Consider the following 16437-nt stretch of genomic DNA (forward strand, 5'->3'; position numbering starts at 1 on the left):
TTTAACAAAGTGGTGCACTTTTAGTCATAACACTGAAAAAAAGCCCAAAAACATACATTATCTTTGGCTTTAGACTCAAAGTCATACATATTCTTCCACATGGAGCACTAATAGTCCATTTACTTTAACAAAGTAGTGCACTTTTAGTCATAACACTAAACACATTTTAATTTTTAACAGAAATTTAAGATCTGACAAAATATATGTTCCCTTTATTTTCTTGTTTATCGAAAGAAATAAAGATGACAGATTTATCTAGATAGCAAATAGTAAATATACATAGAATTTATTTACTATTTAGAACTCTATTTTCTTCAAGAATTTAATTATTCTTCTAAAAATTCACACAAAACCAAAGAAACTAATGTGCTGCTTTACTTTTTTACGCAAAAATAACGTTAAAATTTGTACTCCGTAACTAAAAAGAAAGTACTCTTTTTTGGGTTAAAAAAGAAAGTACTCTTTCTACAACATGAAAATAAAGTACTCATTTTATTGAAATAAATACTTTTTCTACATCATGAAAAGAAAATACTCATTTTGTTGAAATGAAAAAAATAATTTTTTTGTTGAAATAAAAGAAAATATTTTTTCTACATAATGAAAAGAAAATATTCATTTTGTTGAAATAAAAAAAAATCTATCTATAACATGAAAAGAAAGTACTACTAATAATATTTTTATTTAGGGTGGGGGTGGGGTAAAGGGGGTGGGTTGGTGGGGATGAGGAATATGGTGGGGAAGATTGAGAAGGAGTTTTGAAAAATATTTTTCCTTCTGATAGGGAAACATTTTCCTCCAATTAAAGGAAAATGAATTGATCAAAAAAATATTTTTCAAAATATTTAATCCAACCAAATATGAGAAAATTAAAAAATATTTTCTTTCATACCAAACACACCCCTAATAGGGAGCGTTTTTTCTGTTTAACGAGTTTTAACGTAGTGCAAATTCCAATTACTTGAGGTCCCGACAAGTACCAGATGTAGAATGAGAAACAAAAAGATAAATATATTTACTTATTAATTACCGTACGTTTAAATAAGAGAACAAAAGTTTCTTCTTTGCTCTGTCACGTCCACCTCTCCTAAACCCCCCTCTCTCCCTTCATCTTTCTTTCTTTAATTTCACCTCTTCTTCGTTCAAGCTTTTATGGCTACAAAACCATTCCGACAATTTTTGGGAACCCTTTTTTCTTTTTGCGAAAGAAATAGGTACTCTTCAAACCTTCCCAAGCCCTCAAAACTACTCCGGCAAGCTCGTTGATGCAGGAAAAAGTTCAGACAATGGCAGATACAATTTCAAAGGAAAAGTTCATACGACGGCATATTTAATTTCAAGGAGTTCCGATTTCCGAATCGCTCTACATAGGGAATATTATAACTTTCTGAATGTAAAATAAGAAAGAGGTTGTAGCCAACCTTTTGGAAATTCCGGCGAGACAAGTCGCCGGATTAGTGACACCAGCAATTCGCATCAACTCCTTCACGATCCTAGTGGAGCTATCTTATAAAGAAAGAGAAAAAAAATTTAGATGTCATAAAGCAACTCTCCTCAATTCCGAAGTGGCGGCTGCTTTGTGTGGTTGCCATGTTTAGAAGAAGAATGAGAATTGATTTTAAAATTTTAATTACTAATTAGTTAATGGGATATGCAAAATACAGATGTCAAAAAATAATATGTTAAGTTGTGACATGTAGTAATATCTCAGCGATTGAAGAACACGCTCAAGGAGGGGTGTTTATTAGTACGCATTTCATCAAGTAGAATTGTTTAAATAGAAAAATTCTAAGTTTATTTACCGGATTGACAAATGGGTATAAGTTTAAGTGGTCCGGGACAATTTGCCTAAAAACAAAAAGAAGAGAGAAAGTCCGGTAAAGAGGGAGGAGGGTTTTAATTATGTCACGTGCAGAACACTTGTCGAATTCCAATGCTAATTACCCTTATTAGACCCGTATTTGAGGGGTGGTTAGTACAAAAAGATAGTAATAAAATCTTTTGATAACAACGGGAATATGAATGACCCCAACTATTAACAAATGACAAAACTATATGATTTCGCATAGTTCAAGGAGGAGTTTGATCCAAATCCCTAGAGAATACTTAATTTTCACCAAACCAATAGATTGTTTGACATGGAAAAATCAGAAAAGTATTTTTTTTCAAAAGTATTTTTTTCAAACGTAATTTTGGTGAAAAACAGTTTGTGTTTGGCTAATTAATTTGAAAAGCACTTCTAAGCAGCAATTTGTGTTTGACCAAGCTTTTAACAAGTGCTTCTAAGTGTATTTTTCTTAAAAGTGCTTCTCAAAAAAATACTTCTGGGAAGAAGCTAATTTTTTCTGCTTCTCCAAAACTGCTTCTGCTTCTACACAAAATCACTTTTTTTTTCTTCTAAAAGCTTAGCCAAACACTTCAATTTTGAAACAAAAAATAATTTAAAAAAAAAAAAGTGCTTCTCAACTTGAAGAAGCTTGGCCAAGCAGGCTACAAGTTGATCATAACAATCACATACAAATTAAAATGACAATATATATTACTTGATAACGATTAAGCAATAAAAGTTTTTATATAAAATATATATCCTAAATTTATTTACTTGGTGCAAACACCGAATACAAGTAAATAATTTATGCTCATTCACTGAATGGGTCTCTACCACGTGGCAATGAATGGGATACTTTAAGCTTTATTATTGTCCAAAGAGAGGGTTCATAGAAGATCTTCTTAGGGAAGAAAAACATAGTCAAAAGGTCACAAAGTATATCTCTTTCAGACATCCTTAACTCCTTGTCTGGCCAAAATACCCATTGTGGGGTTGCCTAAATGGCTAAATTTATGTTCCTCTTTTAGTTCAAATCCAACAATATTTTGAATGACAAGAGGGGAAACACTTTATACTATTTTCAAATTCACATTATCTTTATCAATCTGCTTCTTTGCCTTGTGCAGATTTTTGGCAAAGTGTGTGACCAATAATGTATAGTAAAAACAACTATTAGTCGTACTACAAATAGTAATATTTGCCTTATGGAAATGGGGCCTAATAAATCTGGGATATGCCTTTGCAAGTGCCAAATACCTTAATTCAAAACTTGGGTTTTTGGCCAATTATTATTAACATAATCATTAACTAATTATGGGAACTTTTCTAATCAAAGAATGTTTTCGCTGTAGCCAAACACAAGAGAAAGAGCATTTTTGTTTTTACACTGGAGTTTTTTTGAACTAGTCATCTCTCAGAAGGTGTTGTTAAAAAATCATCAATTCCTAATGAAATGGATTTCTTTTGTTTATAAGATTTTGTATATCCACTAACATTGTTATTATCTATCAGATTTGTGTTAATAATTTATACATAAGAACATTTGTGCCTTTTAATTTTCATATTAAATTTAATTAGTGATTATGGTACAATAATTTTTACTAGTAAATGAGCATATAAAATAGTAGAACTTTTGCATGAAATCATTGTCTGAGGGATCAAAACACCTGATAGCCTCTCTCAAACTAGAATTATGGCCTGTCCAAGTCTGCTTCTCTAACCTAAGTACTCCACCGTGTTCTTCCTGTAAGCACAGGATTAGAAATGATATCATTCTCCAAGTGGAGGGGCGAGATTTTGAGGGCCCTCAATCTTTCCTTACACCATAATCCCTTCTCATAATTCTTTTATTGAGTCTAAGTTTTCTCTGACTCAAAGAAGCAGTACAAGAAAGTGTTGATGTGTCAAGAATGATAACAAGGCATGCCAACCCTACCTGCAATCAATACCCTCCAGAATTCCAAAAAAAAAATTCTGAATTGAGAAACAAAATAAAAAAGGTGTTGCACAACCAAATGTTAAAAGGCTATGGTAACATTTTTCTGGAAAAAATTTAAACACAAGTAGTTATCAATATTGCTGATATATCACTTCAACAAACACCTTACGAAGTTGCACAAGTTACGGGTTGTAATTAATAACTCCGCAAAACCATCAAAAGGATAACATGATGTAGGTTCAACAAGGATATTCTGTAATAACTGGCACAATACTGCAACGTCAGTTAAACAATACTCGAGACCATGAAGGGAGACTTACAAGCACACGAGTATTTGTTGAGATAAAAAGATAAAAGTACACATAGACAGATACACACCAAGTGCCTAGATAAGCAGTTCCACAGAAAGGAATGGACCTGCAATTCAAATAGTAGATGGTATATCTCCTTTCACGAGTCCATTACTACTCTTCATCATCATGACGCTTCCTGATCCTCTTCTCAGAACGTTTTTTGTCCCTGCCGACTCGTGAATCATCAGAGTTGCTGGCATCAGAATCAGATGCTGAGGCTGTCCTCCTGCTCCTACGCTTGTGCCGTGGAGGAGAATCATCACTTGATTCATCAGAACTGTCCGCATGTCTATGACTTCTCCTCCTCCTCTTCTCCTTCCTACTTTTTCTCATCCTCCTATGATCTTCATCCTCGTCTGATGAGCCATCCCGTTTCCTCCTCTTATCCTTTCTCCTCTTCCTGTGATCCTTATCTTCATCATCATCCTCCGAATCACTCTGTCCTTTCTTCTTCCCACTCCTCCTCTTTGATCTGCCCCGCTTTTTCCTTTTTCCAGAGTCTGACTCATCATCATCATCCGAGTCTTTCTTCTTGTACTTCCTAGATGACTTCAACTTCCTACTCACCTTCTTCCCATACTTCTCAGCAATTGCCCTCTCCATTTCGGAATCATAATCCGAATCAGAACTCTCGCTCTCCTCTTCTTCACTGCTCTCCTCATTTTCTGCTTTTCCCTTCATCTTAGACCCCTTGATCTTCTCCAATCCAGACAATACGGCAGCCTCAATCGCCTCCGGATCCTTATCCTTGTTACCATCCTTAACACTCACGAAATTCCTACACTGGAAAGTGAGGTGGCCTACCCGCCCACACCTCTTGCACGCCCCACGAGTTTCATCAGCATTGGATCCCGTGATCCGGGCAAGTGCAAGCAAACCCTGAAAGCTCACATAAGCATTTTCAGGGTCTGCAGCTGACGCCTTCTGGGTAGATTTCTTGTCGTCCTCCTTGCTAGGAGCATATGGATCATAACCAATAGCACTCTGCCAGATGCCATGCGTCTGTAGGGCTGCACTACTGTGAACCCTATTGTTCGCAGGCATGCGAACCCTACCTGCTGTGGCCGGCATGTTGACTGTTTCTCACCAACAAGCTGTGTACACCCAAAAAACAATGTGTTTAAGAATCAAAATTCAAAAAGCCTAATTTCCAAATAAGGAGCTAGGTGCTAACATTAGAAGTGACAAAGTTGTATACAAAAATCAACATGTAAGCATCACACTTCCAAACCCAAGCATCTTTTCAAAGTTCCAATTTTGGAGCTAAAATCAGAAAAAATCATTAATTTGAATAACCAAACTCGAACCACTAGCTTTCAAAGTTTCAAATTTGGACTAGACAGTACAAAGCTGTGTAAGCTAAAAATCATTGCATAAGCATCAAAATTCTAAACCCTAGCTAGCTAGCTCTTTGAAGTTTCAAATTCGGATCTAAAAATCAGAACAATGCTTACACCAAAAATTAATAGTTAAGAGCAAAAAGCCAAAGCCCTAGCTTTTAAAAATGCCGAATTTGAACCAAATAATATATCAGGTTTCAAATTCAGACCGACTCCAAATTTAACCCGAGAACAACATGTTCAACTCCACGAAATATAACTACCCAAAGTAGTTGATTTCTAATGTAGGGTAACACGAAAAAACAAGACAAGTAGTGAAAGCCACCCAAAAGACAAAAAAATACAACCTTTTTAAAGCACTTCAAAGAGATAATGATATATGCAAACCCACAAAATCCTTAGGGTAATTAAAGCTGCAGATTAATATGCGATCAACAAAAACAACAACAATAATAATTACACCTCAATCCCACAGTAGGTTCTTTTTCAGCTATATGAATCCTCCCTATCAATTCTGTTCCATTTGGACACTCCAATACTCAATAATTTGTCTCAGAACATAACATGTTATTAGTGATTGAACTACAATCTTAAGTCGCAACAGTAATAACCTGTGTACACCAAGAATTAACAATCATGCATAAAAACCAAAGCCCTGGCTTTTAAAAAATTCCGAATTTGAACCAAATAATCAGATCAAATTTAAAATCTGCATGAATTCCAAATTTAAACGAGCACAACACTTCAATTTCACAACAAAAAGCCCATTAAATAGTTTGGTTTTTCTATATGAATCCTCAATATCAATTCTTTTCCATTTGGACCCGATTCATTACAATACTTAATAATTTTGTCTTGATCAAACTATTGGTAATTGCACTACAATGAATTATAAAAAAGAATAAAATCATAAAATCGAGCTTTTTCTCTAGGGTTTTTCAATATGACAAATTAGAATTATAAGAATAAAAAGGAAATTTGGGGATCTGAAAGTTACCTTTGTACGGTGATTATATCAGTTGTTCGACAATGATCGGAAACCTGTGTTCGATGATGATTGAGGAGGAGCTCCCAATTTCGAAGAAGGAGAATAAACGGATCTTATCGTGAATTAAATAGATTTTACGACCCGAATATGACGTCGTTTATGCTTAGTCGGTGACTCGCCCTGCTCTCCTTTTGTTTTTTCCTCCTTTGTCATTTCATAAAGCAACAAATGATTGAAAGGTGGGGGGATGGACAAATTTCAAAATTAAGAAATTTGAATATTCCACGATGTAACTATTTTTTTGTTTAATCATATGGTAGTTTAAATTCACTAATCCGAGTAATTTAAACTCGTCCTACGTAACATCCTGAACAAAAGGTAGCAGTAAAATTCAATTACTGGGATTATATTGAAAGTTTTAATAAAACTTTTTTCTATGAGAATCCTCAAAGGAAACACTTTTGGTTTATTAAATTATGTCCTAATATGTTTGGACAACAAATACCAAATTAGTTTTGTAAATGGTGGAAGTTATACAGACCATCATTAGAAATACTCAATCCTCTTTTTAAACAATGGGTTGATATATCTCCAAAAATTGTTGCTCTGCAAAAAGATAATATCTTTTACGATGATATAGCAGCCATGTATTTTTTCATAGAATTCTCAATTCCATGGATAATGAAGTGGGATGTAGAGTTTGGTTATACCACAGAAGGAATTCCTTGTTTAAATAGAATTTTTTATACAAAATTCTGGAGTAAATTACTCATATCTGAAAAGGATGGAAAACTTTATGGCCAAGCATTACTAGATCAGATCGAGGCCAAAATTGAGGAGTATGTTAATACAAAGGAAACAGCTATGGAAATGAAGGAATTAAGTCCATTCCAGAAAGTCACCAGACAACTTCAAATGAAGAAGGGAGCTATTTCAAAGAAAGAAATCTTAACATCCTATTTTGAAGAAATAAAGAAATATTTGGCCAGAAACTTCGAAATCGAAGTAGGAGATGATATGTCTATAACCTCTGGGTAATACCTCAGAAGAAGAAACATGCATGGCAGGAGAAGCCCAATCAAGCCAACAAGAACCAGTCAATCTAGAAGAGATTGAAGAATTTTTGAAGAAAATAAAAGGAGCAGAAGAATCTTCTGCAAGAAAAGACAATAAAGGAAAAGGAAAAATCTGAACGAGACTGAAGGCCCCACCAGTGAATTATTGGGGTAATAAAGACAAGAAAACTTTAATAAAAGTCATGGGACCCAAAACTTTAATAAAGTAGCGGGACCAGAGGAATCAACTTTTGAAAAGTTGATTGTTTTTATTACTTTTTCTTTGTCGGCCACATGTCAGGCCTATCTTTTTCTCTTTCTTTGTCGGCCACATGTCAGGCCTAGATAGAACCCTCTCCCTCTCTCTAAAAATCCCTGTAAATCTACTCTCTGTAAAGATTTTATTTGAGCAATAAAAAAGAAAAGGTCACTTGGCCACAACCCGGAAGTCTCAGGTACTTATTTTGTTCCCTTAATTAATATAACTATAGGTATATATTTAGCCTAAATACTTAAGTGTTAAACTTAGTCATACTAGTCTACTTTGTTAGCATGCTTTTCAAAAGTGGTCGACAAAGAAAAAGAAAAAGATAGGCTTGACATGTGGCCGACAAAGAAAAAGTAATAAAAACAATCAACTTTTCAAAAGTTGATTCCTCTGGTCCCGCTACTTTATTAAAGTTTTGGGTCCCATGACTTTTATTAAAGTTTTCTTGTCTTTATTACCCCAATAATTCACTGGTGGGGCCTTCAGTCTCTTTCGGATTTTTCCTTTTCCTTTATTGTCTTTTGTTGCAGAAGATTCTCCTGCTCCTTTTATTTTCTTCAAAAATTCTTCAATCTCTTCTAGATTGACTGGTTCTTGTTGCCTTGATTGGGCTTCTCCTGCCATGCATGTTTCTTCTTCTGAGGTATTACCCAGAGAGGTCATAGACATATCATCTCCTACTTCGATTTCAAAGTTTCTGGCCAAATCTTTCTTTATTTCTTCAAAATAAGATGTTAAGATTTCTTTCTTTGAAATAGCTCCCTTCTTCATTTGAAGTTGTCTGGTGACTTTCTGGAATGGACTTAATTCCTCCATTTCCATATCTGTTTCCTTTGTATTAACATACTCCTCAATTTTGGCCTCGATCTGATCTATTAATGCATGGCCATAAAGTTTTCCATCCTTTTCAGATAGGAGTAATTTACTCCAAAATTTTGTATAAAAAATTCTATTTAAACAAGAAATTCCTTCTGTGGTATAACCAAACTCTACATCCCACTTCATTATCCATGAAATTGAGAATTCTATGAAAAAAATACATGGTTGTTATACCATTGTAAAAGATATTATCTTTTTGCAGAGCAACAATTTTTGGAGATATATCAACCCATTGTTTAAAAAAAACTTTTAAAAAGAGGATTGAGTATTTCTAATGATGGTCCGTATAACTTCCACCATTTACAAAACCAATTTGGTATTTGTTGTCCAAACATATTAGGACATAATTTAATAAACCAAGAGTGTTTCCTTTGAGGATTCTCATAGAAAAAAGTTTTATTAAAACTTTCAATATAATCCCAGTAATTGAATTTTACTGCTACCTTTTATTCAGGATGAGTATATTCTCTTTCCTTCAAAGTACTTAGTCCCCATTCATCTGAGGCTAATACTTTCTTTATAACAATTTTTGAGAAATTATAAATTCTCTTGGTTGTAGCAGGATAAAAATGCTGAATTTCAGCTATTCCTGTAGATGAGAGTATTATCTCATAATGCATTCTGTATTTATATGCATGGGTAGCGTACGATACTGTATCAAAATATCTTAACATTAATTGCCATGGATTATCCTTCCATTTAAGGTCAGATTATTCCAGAAGAACTATTAGTTCTTTTTCATCTTTTCGGTTATAAACCTCCAAGTTTTCATGGCTTTCTTCTGTTATTACAAAAGAGTAAGTCGAGGTACTACCTTCTCTTTGTTTGGATTTTATAAAATCCATACTCTTTATACATGGGATGTTTTGTATTAACACCTGAGGTTTCTGCAATATTGACAGCTACTAGTTGCATGTTTCCCATTTGGGCGAGGATATTACCTCTTCCACCATTTCCTTTTCCTCTTCCTCGAGGAGGTCTGTAAGTGGGTCTCATATCCTGAAATAACATAGATATTAAGTTAAATATTCTCTAGTGAGAAAATCAGGGAGATTATTTTCTGTCCCTTTTTTGTATATAATTTCAAAATCAAAAGGGGCTAATAATGCTTGCCACCTTGCAAACATTTGTTTTGACACATCATGTTTAAAATCTTTATTGAAAATAAATTTTGCTGCTTGGCAATCAGTCTTCATTACAAACTTTTGATTATACAAATCAGTTTGAAATTTTATAACACATTTTACAATAGCAAGAATTTCTTTTGCTACAGTAGCATAATTCTTTTGGGAATTATTCCATTTTCCCTAATAAAATTGAACTAGATACTCTCGTTTATCTATTGGAGAGTACTGTTTCAATATTCCACCATACCCAATATCCGAGGCATCAGTTTCAACTACTTTTGCCCATCCTGGGTTAGCTAGAGTTAAATAAGGAAGATTATGAACCTTCTGTTTAATTCTTTTGACTGATTCTGTATGATTATCAGTCCATGGCTTAGGATTCTTCTTTAGTCTATCATAAAGAAGAGCAGTATCTTTAGCAATATCATGTATAAAAGGATAAATATAATTTAAGCTCCCTAAAAATCTTTGAAGCTGAGTTTTATCAGTAATAATGTCGGGGAATTTAAAAGCAAATTCTATACTTCTATTAATGGGAATTATTCTACCCTTTTCAATATTATGCCCAAGAAATCTTATATTAGTTTGAAAGAGATGCATTTTGGGTTTAGATATTACTAAACCATTCTGAATTATAATTTTTCTAAGCAAATCAAGATGCTTGAAATGTATTTCTATATTTTTTGAAAATATCAAAATATCATCTATATAGACAATTATAAAGTCTGCATATGGGATAAAAATATCATTCATAATATTTTGAAATTCAGAAGGGACATTTTTAAACCAAAAGGCATAACATTCCATTCAAATTGTCCCATTGGAACATTAAAAGCAGTTTTATATTTATCATTATCAAAAATTTGAATTTACCAATAACCCGATTTTAAATCGAATTTAGAAAATATAATAGCATTATGAAGCCTATTCCTAATAAATCTTTCGAATTGAATGTCTTGATTATGGGCTTGGCTCTACGAAATTAGTTGTTATGCAAGAAAACTAGGATTTGAATTTTCTTCTGCACCATTAGATGATTCATGTTATGTCTAAGAATTTCTATCAAAATTTTACATGACAAAAAAAGTTTTCTTGGATATTAAATATATCTTATAATTAACGTAATTCTAAAATTTATAAATTTTTGAAAAATATATGTATAATTCTTTAAGATAACATATCTGAAAATTTGATTGAAATTAAGTAAACTAATTTTTTATGTTCTCACGTAGAGGAAGCTTGAGTAGGAAGAAAAAGTCAATTTATAATTTATTCTTTTAATTATATAGAGAAAACGAGTTGTTGAAAACTTGAAATTAGAAATGCGCTTGAGCTCTCGAGTTCGGATTCAAGAATAAATAAATTTTCGCTAGAGAGTATTTCTCTTTAATAGTCTTTACGTAGGACGAATTTAAATTACTCGGATTAGTGAATTTAAACTACCATATGATTAAACAAAAAAATAGTTACATCGTGAAATATTCAAATTTCTTAATTTTGAAAAAATTATTAAGTATTGTAATGAATCGGGTCCAAATGGAAAAGAATTGATATTGAGGACTCATATAGAAAAACCAAACTATTTAATGGGCTTATTGTTGTGATGTGCTCGTTTAAATTGGGAATTTATGCAAATTTTAAATTTGATCTGATTATTTTGGTTCAAATTCGGAAATTTTTAAAAGCCAGGGCTTTGGTTTTTATGCATGATTGTTAATTCCTGGTGTACATAGCTTATTACTGCTGCGACTTTAGATTGTAGTTCAATCACTAATAACATGCTCTGAGACAAATTATTGAGTATTGGAGTGAAACGGGTCCAAATGGAACGGAATTGATAGGGAGGATTCATATAGCTGAAAAGGAACCTACTGCGGGATTGAGGTGTAATTATTATTGTTGTTGTTTTTGTTGATTTCATGTCACACCTCTTTTTTCCCGAGGGATAGGGGAGTTTTTCCAATTAAAGTAACATAATTCGAAATGAGATTATTTATTTAATTTAGAGTCGCCACTTGGAATAATTATGATGATGTCCCAAGTCACCGGTTTATTTTAAAATCACAAATCGAGAAATTGACTCTATTTATGATCCACGAACACAGAAGGCCGGGTAAGGAATTCTATTAACCCGAGAGAAGGTGTGAGGCACTCCCGAATTCCGTGGTTTTAGCACGGTCGCTCAACTATTAATAATAAGCCTAATTATCTAATTTATTACATGTTTAAGACCTATTGTGCATTTTTAACTTTCTAATCGCTTTTAATTATTTATTTAACTGCTTTTAGTATTTATGGAATTAATTTGAACAAGTCGCGATGTCGCACACTCGTTGTTTTGGTACACATTGCAAACCGCGCCACGTGAAACGCACTCGCAATTTACATCGAGTCGCGTGAAACGCGCACTCGAATTGAGGATTATGTATCATGACTATGCCACGGGAACCGTACCGGCGTACCCATAGTAACGATGCTCTACTATCAATCGCGCCTAAAGCAAGTTACGATGTTCAAAATTGCTTAATTTTCTGATGCTTGAGATCATGTGCCAAGTCCTGAATTATGGAAGATTCAAGGTGGCTACGTGAATAAAGCTCTAGATTGGTTTAAAAGTGTTTCCTTCCTTTTCAACTATTTAATTCTAAAATGGATTAACACTAAAGGGAGGGGAGGGATTTAAACTTGGTCCGCTGCTGGCACCAGACCCCCAGCAGGTGAGGTGTGGACGCACGTGGGCCTAGAATAAGATCCATAACCCTTTTAGCCTCTTTATTGGAGAGGGCCTGAGAGTACTACAAATTATAGCTTTGACCCAAGACTCATTTGAATTCCCACCCCCAACCAGGTTTATCTCAAACTATTAATAGGCCCCACTATAAGAAGAGCCTAAGTCCAAAATCCATACTAAATGAATTCAGTTATAGTCCACCGAATTTAATCAAAATTCGACTAAACGCAGACTCAACCAATTGATGTATACATTTTTACGGAAGATGTGTTACAAGACTTCTTAAACATTACCACAGAATCAATCAAATTTCGAAATTGTGACAGATTCATTGCAATAAAAATAAGAAATCATAATTCAACATACTTTGGATTTCCATTCGAACTCGAAAGCCCGACCATCGTTTTCAATATTACTAAGATAACTACAAAACAGACACTTACAACCATGTGTTCAACAGAGAAGCAAAGTAAGCAGGTCTGGTGGTTGGATCACAGGAAATAAATGAGGTTAAGCAATTCAACTGTTTAACCATGTTGATTAGAGAATTTCTAGTGAATCACGCCTAAGTATTTCATAAAAAAAAAACAGGCTATAAAATGCAGAAGTTAATCAGAGGAAAGGATTCAAACTAATTTAGCCTTTAAACACACTAGATCTAACAGCGTAAAGCAACAAACAACTCCAGCTTCATTCATGATTTCAAGTCAAAGCAACAGAGACGTATGAACATACCTATGAGCAGAAAACAACTGAAATTGGACCAAATAAAGGTCAGAAAAATCGGAGAGAATTCAGCTACGCAGATACAACAGCTTCAACATTGAGAAGCAGTGATTTTGACCCCGATAGACCCTTATAAGCCCAGATTCTGTTTTTTAGCTTTCGGATTCAGTTTTGAAGCAGTGATTGAGGTGAGAGCTGGGGGCGGCTGCTAGAGTTTTTTGAGGAGGGGATCAGGTTCTCTGTTGGGGAATTGGGGCAGATGGTGAATTTTAGTAGTATGGGGAAAAGAAAAACGACGTCGTTCTTGAGATGAACGGCGTCGTTTGGGAGCTGGGTTAGGCGGGCTGGGCAGGGGAATGGGCTTGGGCATGAGCAGATTCTTGTGGAGGTTTGGGCCGTTGTAATTAACTTGGCCCAATCGAGCTAATGAAGCTCAAATAGCCATGCTTCTCTTTTTAAATTTCACTTTTAGCCACCAAATAAACTAACATAATAGGTAAACTAAAATTGCAAAATTAACCTCTTTACTACTTTATCTATCAATTAATTAATTAATTACCGTAACATTGTAAACTAATGAAAGAAAATTATTAATTTAAAACCAAAAGCTAAAATGTAAAAATGACTATGGTAGTTTTGTGATTTTTTCCGTTTGATAATGCATTTAATTGACGTAATTAAATCTTAAATGCAATTAAGATCTAAAATGCTACGAGATAAAGAATTTAACATTTTTATGGTTTTAAAACAACTCTAAATATGCATGAACAATGCAAATCAAATTGGATAAAAATGAAGAAAAATTCTTACGGTTCTATGAAGTAACTAAAAAAAACTATTTTGGAATATTTTTAGGAGTGATTTGCATTAGGGCAAAAATTAGGTGCTCACATCGCATATTAATCTGCAGCTTTAATTACCTTAAGGATTTTTCGGGTTTGCATACATCATTATCTTGTTGAAGGGCTTTAAAAAAGTTGTATTTTTTTTTTGTCTTTTGGGTGGCTTTCACTACCTGTCTTGTTTTTTCGTGTTACCCTTGCCCATCTTTGCTCGGAAACATGAAGAGTTTTCGGGCAAAGATAAAGTGAGCAATTACGAGCAATATTTGCCCGTTAGACACTCCATGGGAAGCGTTTTGAAAAAGTTTGAACGAACCTTGCTTCATAGGTTGCTTACATATCCTTGGCTATAAAGGAATCAAGTCAGTGTATTTCGGTAACTGGGACTACCGGAAAGCTGTAATTTCATTGTTGTTGCTGCTTGTTGAACTCCTTATTACATCAAAATCAAAATGAAAGGAAACTAAACAAGCCTATTAGCTACGAGTTACAAGATTTCTATCTATAAGTCTTTTGAAGCTTGATCTTGAGTCCTGGCTGGTTCTTCACACAGACTCTGATCTGAACCTTGACGCTTGCTAGTTGCAGGTGCTAGTTCATTCCTCTTCGGATTTTTCGGATCAAGATAGGACATGCAAAGCTCGTGACTTCAGTCATGTCTTGAGCAATCCACATCCTTTCATCCGCTTTTGTATTTCGGATTCACTTCTTTTCCTTTTCTTTTCTTTATTTTGGATTGAGACTTTTTTTTGGTCATCTCGAACCCTGTGCCTCAAGGTATAACCTGCTTAGGCACAAAATAAACGAACGTAGTTTTTCTGCCATCGTTTTCACTAGGAAAACTTCGTGAGTTATTTGTAACAAAATTCTATACTACTTCATTATTGAAAGCAATAAAAGGTCGGGATTGGTGTACCCTGGGAAAACATGATTCTTTGGGATGGTGTATCCTTCATTTAAGATCAACTCGATTAGGGAGTGGAGACCCTATGTTGGAAAATGCAGGAGACCTTATACTACCATGATTTTGAATTTTTTCTTTTCTTTCTTCTTTTATTAAGAGACTGAGTAAAATACTGGAAAGAATTCGGAGAATAATTCCCTTTTTTTAGAGTTATTGTTGTTGCAGAGCTATTTTAGTCTCTGCGCGATTTCTTTTGGTTGCACCTGCTTCTTACAGGATTGCTTTGGATTGCACCTGTTTCCTATTTTTCAAACTAAGAACAATTCGTCAATTTGAAACGGTGGTTGGTTTTGTGGCCTTGATTGTTTTAGTCACTTGATCTCGGCATGGCTCCTTTGATGATACTTTTAACTGAAACTGGTTGTTTTCTGAATACCGATTGCATTTCTAATCCCGAAGAACCTTTGGCTTTTCCAGACTTTGCCATGACGGTTGGTCGTATGGGACTCAACCTTTTTTCGACTTTATTTTGCCTTCATAGGTCTTTCACTTTTGATTTGTTTTTTTTTTCAATTTTAACTTCGGAGCATTGGGGAACTTTTGGCTCTTCAAACTTTTGCCGTGACGGCTAGTCGCGTGGGACTTAACCTTTTCCAACTTTATTTTGCCTTCGTAGGCCTTTCATTTCTAACTTCTTTTCCCAATTTTTATTTTCAGAGCATTTGGGGTACCTTGGCTTTTCAAACCTTGCCGAGACGGTTAGCCACGTGGGACTCAACATTTTCAACTTCATTTGCCCTTATAGGCATTTCAGTTTGATTTTATCCTTCCAAGAGTTTTGATCTTGCAGCATCAACCACCATGGCCAGTCGGGGTCAACTTGATGCCCCTGCGGAGGCGGGTGCCTTCTTGCGTATTAGCTTGTATCAAATGAGAGCCCTGTAAATCAGTCTTACCATCTTTCCTTTGCCTTAGTTTTGGAATATAGTTAGACCGAAAAGGATTCAAGGAAAAACAAACAATGGAATGGATGCTGAATTTAAACAAGAAGTATCCCTTTCGGGGAAAGGAAAGAAGGACTTATCTGGAGTACATGCAAACTTTAATGAACATGACATGCCTTTTGGACTGGATGCCTGATCTGTGTAAACCGTCCGACTTTTATAAATTCATCACAACTTTTGTCTCGAAACCGAGAAACATTGCCCAGGACTGTGTCGATGCCATACTCTGTGAGAATCCTTTTTTTCGATCAGTGGCACCTTTTGCGGGTTTTCACCAACTGACCTCTCTCATTTATCTTCTCACCATCGCCTTATAGTGCTCTTTGCGAGTTTTCACTAACAAGACTCTCTCATTTTAATTTCTCCGCTTACCATCGCTTTATGGTGCCCGTGAGGGTTTTCAACAATAAGACTCTCTCATTTTATTTCTCTCATTTGAATGCATCAGATCCA

At 34.6% G+C, this 16437-nt stretch overlaps 1 protein-coding gene across 2 annotated transcripts; it reads right to left on the reverse strand.

The window, feature by feature from the left end:
* Window positions 1-4001: 4001 nt before the first annotated feature.
* On the reverse strand, window positions 4002-13495 carry LOC107790210 (CAX-interacting protein 4). Of its 2 annotated transcripts, XM_075245461.1 has the most exons (4): window positions 13244-13475; window positions 9465-9649; window positions 6458-6652; window positions 4002-5214 (listed from the first exon to the last, which is right to left on the reverse strand). In XM_075245461.1, exon 4 carries the CDS (start codon window positions 5189-5191, stop codon window positions 4232-4234), a length of 960 nt encoding a protein of 319 aa, XP_075101562.1. In that variant the 5' UTR covers window positions 5192-5214; window positions 6458-6652; window positions 9465-9649; window positions 13244-13475; the 3' UTR covers window positions 4002-4231. The 2 variants fall into 2 exon arrangements, with proteins under 2 accessions (XP_075101562.1, XP_016467598.1); XM_016612112.2 differs by lacking the exons at window positions 6458-6652; window positions 9465-9649 and having other exon boundaries at window positions 13244-13495.
* Between the last annotated feature and the right edge of the window lie 2942 nt (window positions 13496-16437).

The sequence above is a fragment of the Nicotiana tabacum genome, chromosome 23 (assembly GCF_000715075.1).
Source record: "Nicotiana tabacum cultivar K326 chromosome 23, ASM71507v2, whole genome shotgun sequence".
NCBI classification, from domain to species: Eukaryota; Viridiplantae; Streptophyta; class Magnoliopsida; order Solanales; family Solanaceae; genus Nicotiana; species Nicotiana tabacum.

Excerpts from the sequence above, each read along its gene's own strand:
- LOC107790210 (XM_016612112.2), bottom strand. The coding sequence starts at position 5,191 with ATGCCGGCCACAGCAGGTAGGGTTCGCATGCCTGCGAACAATAGGGTT.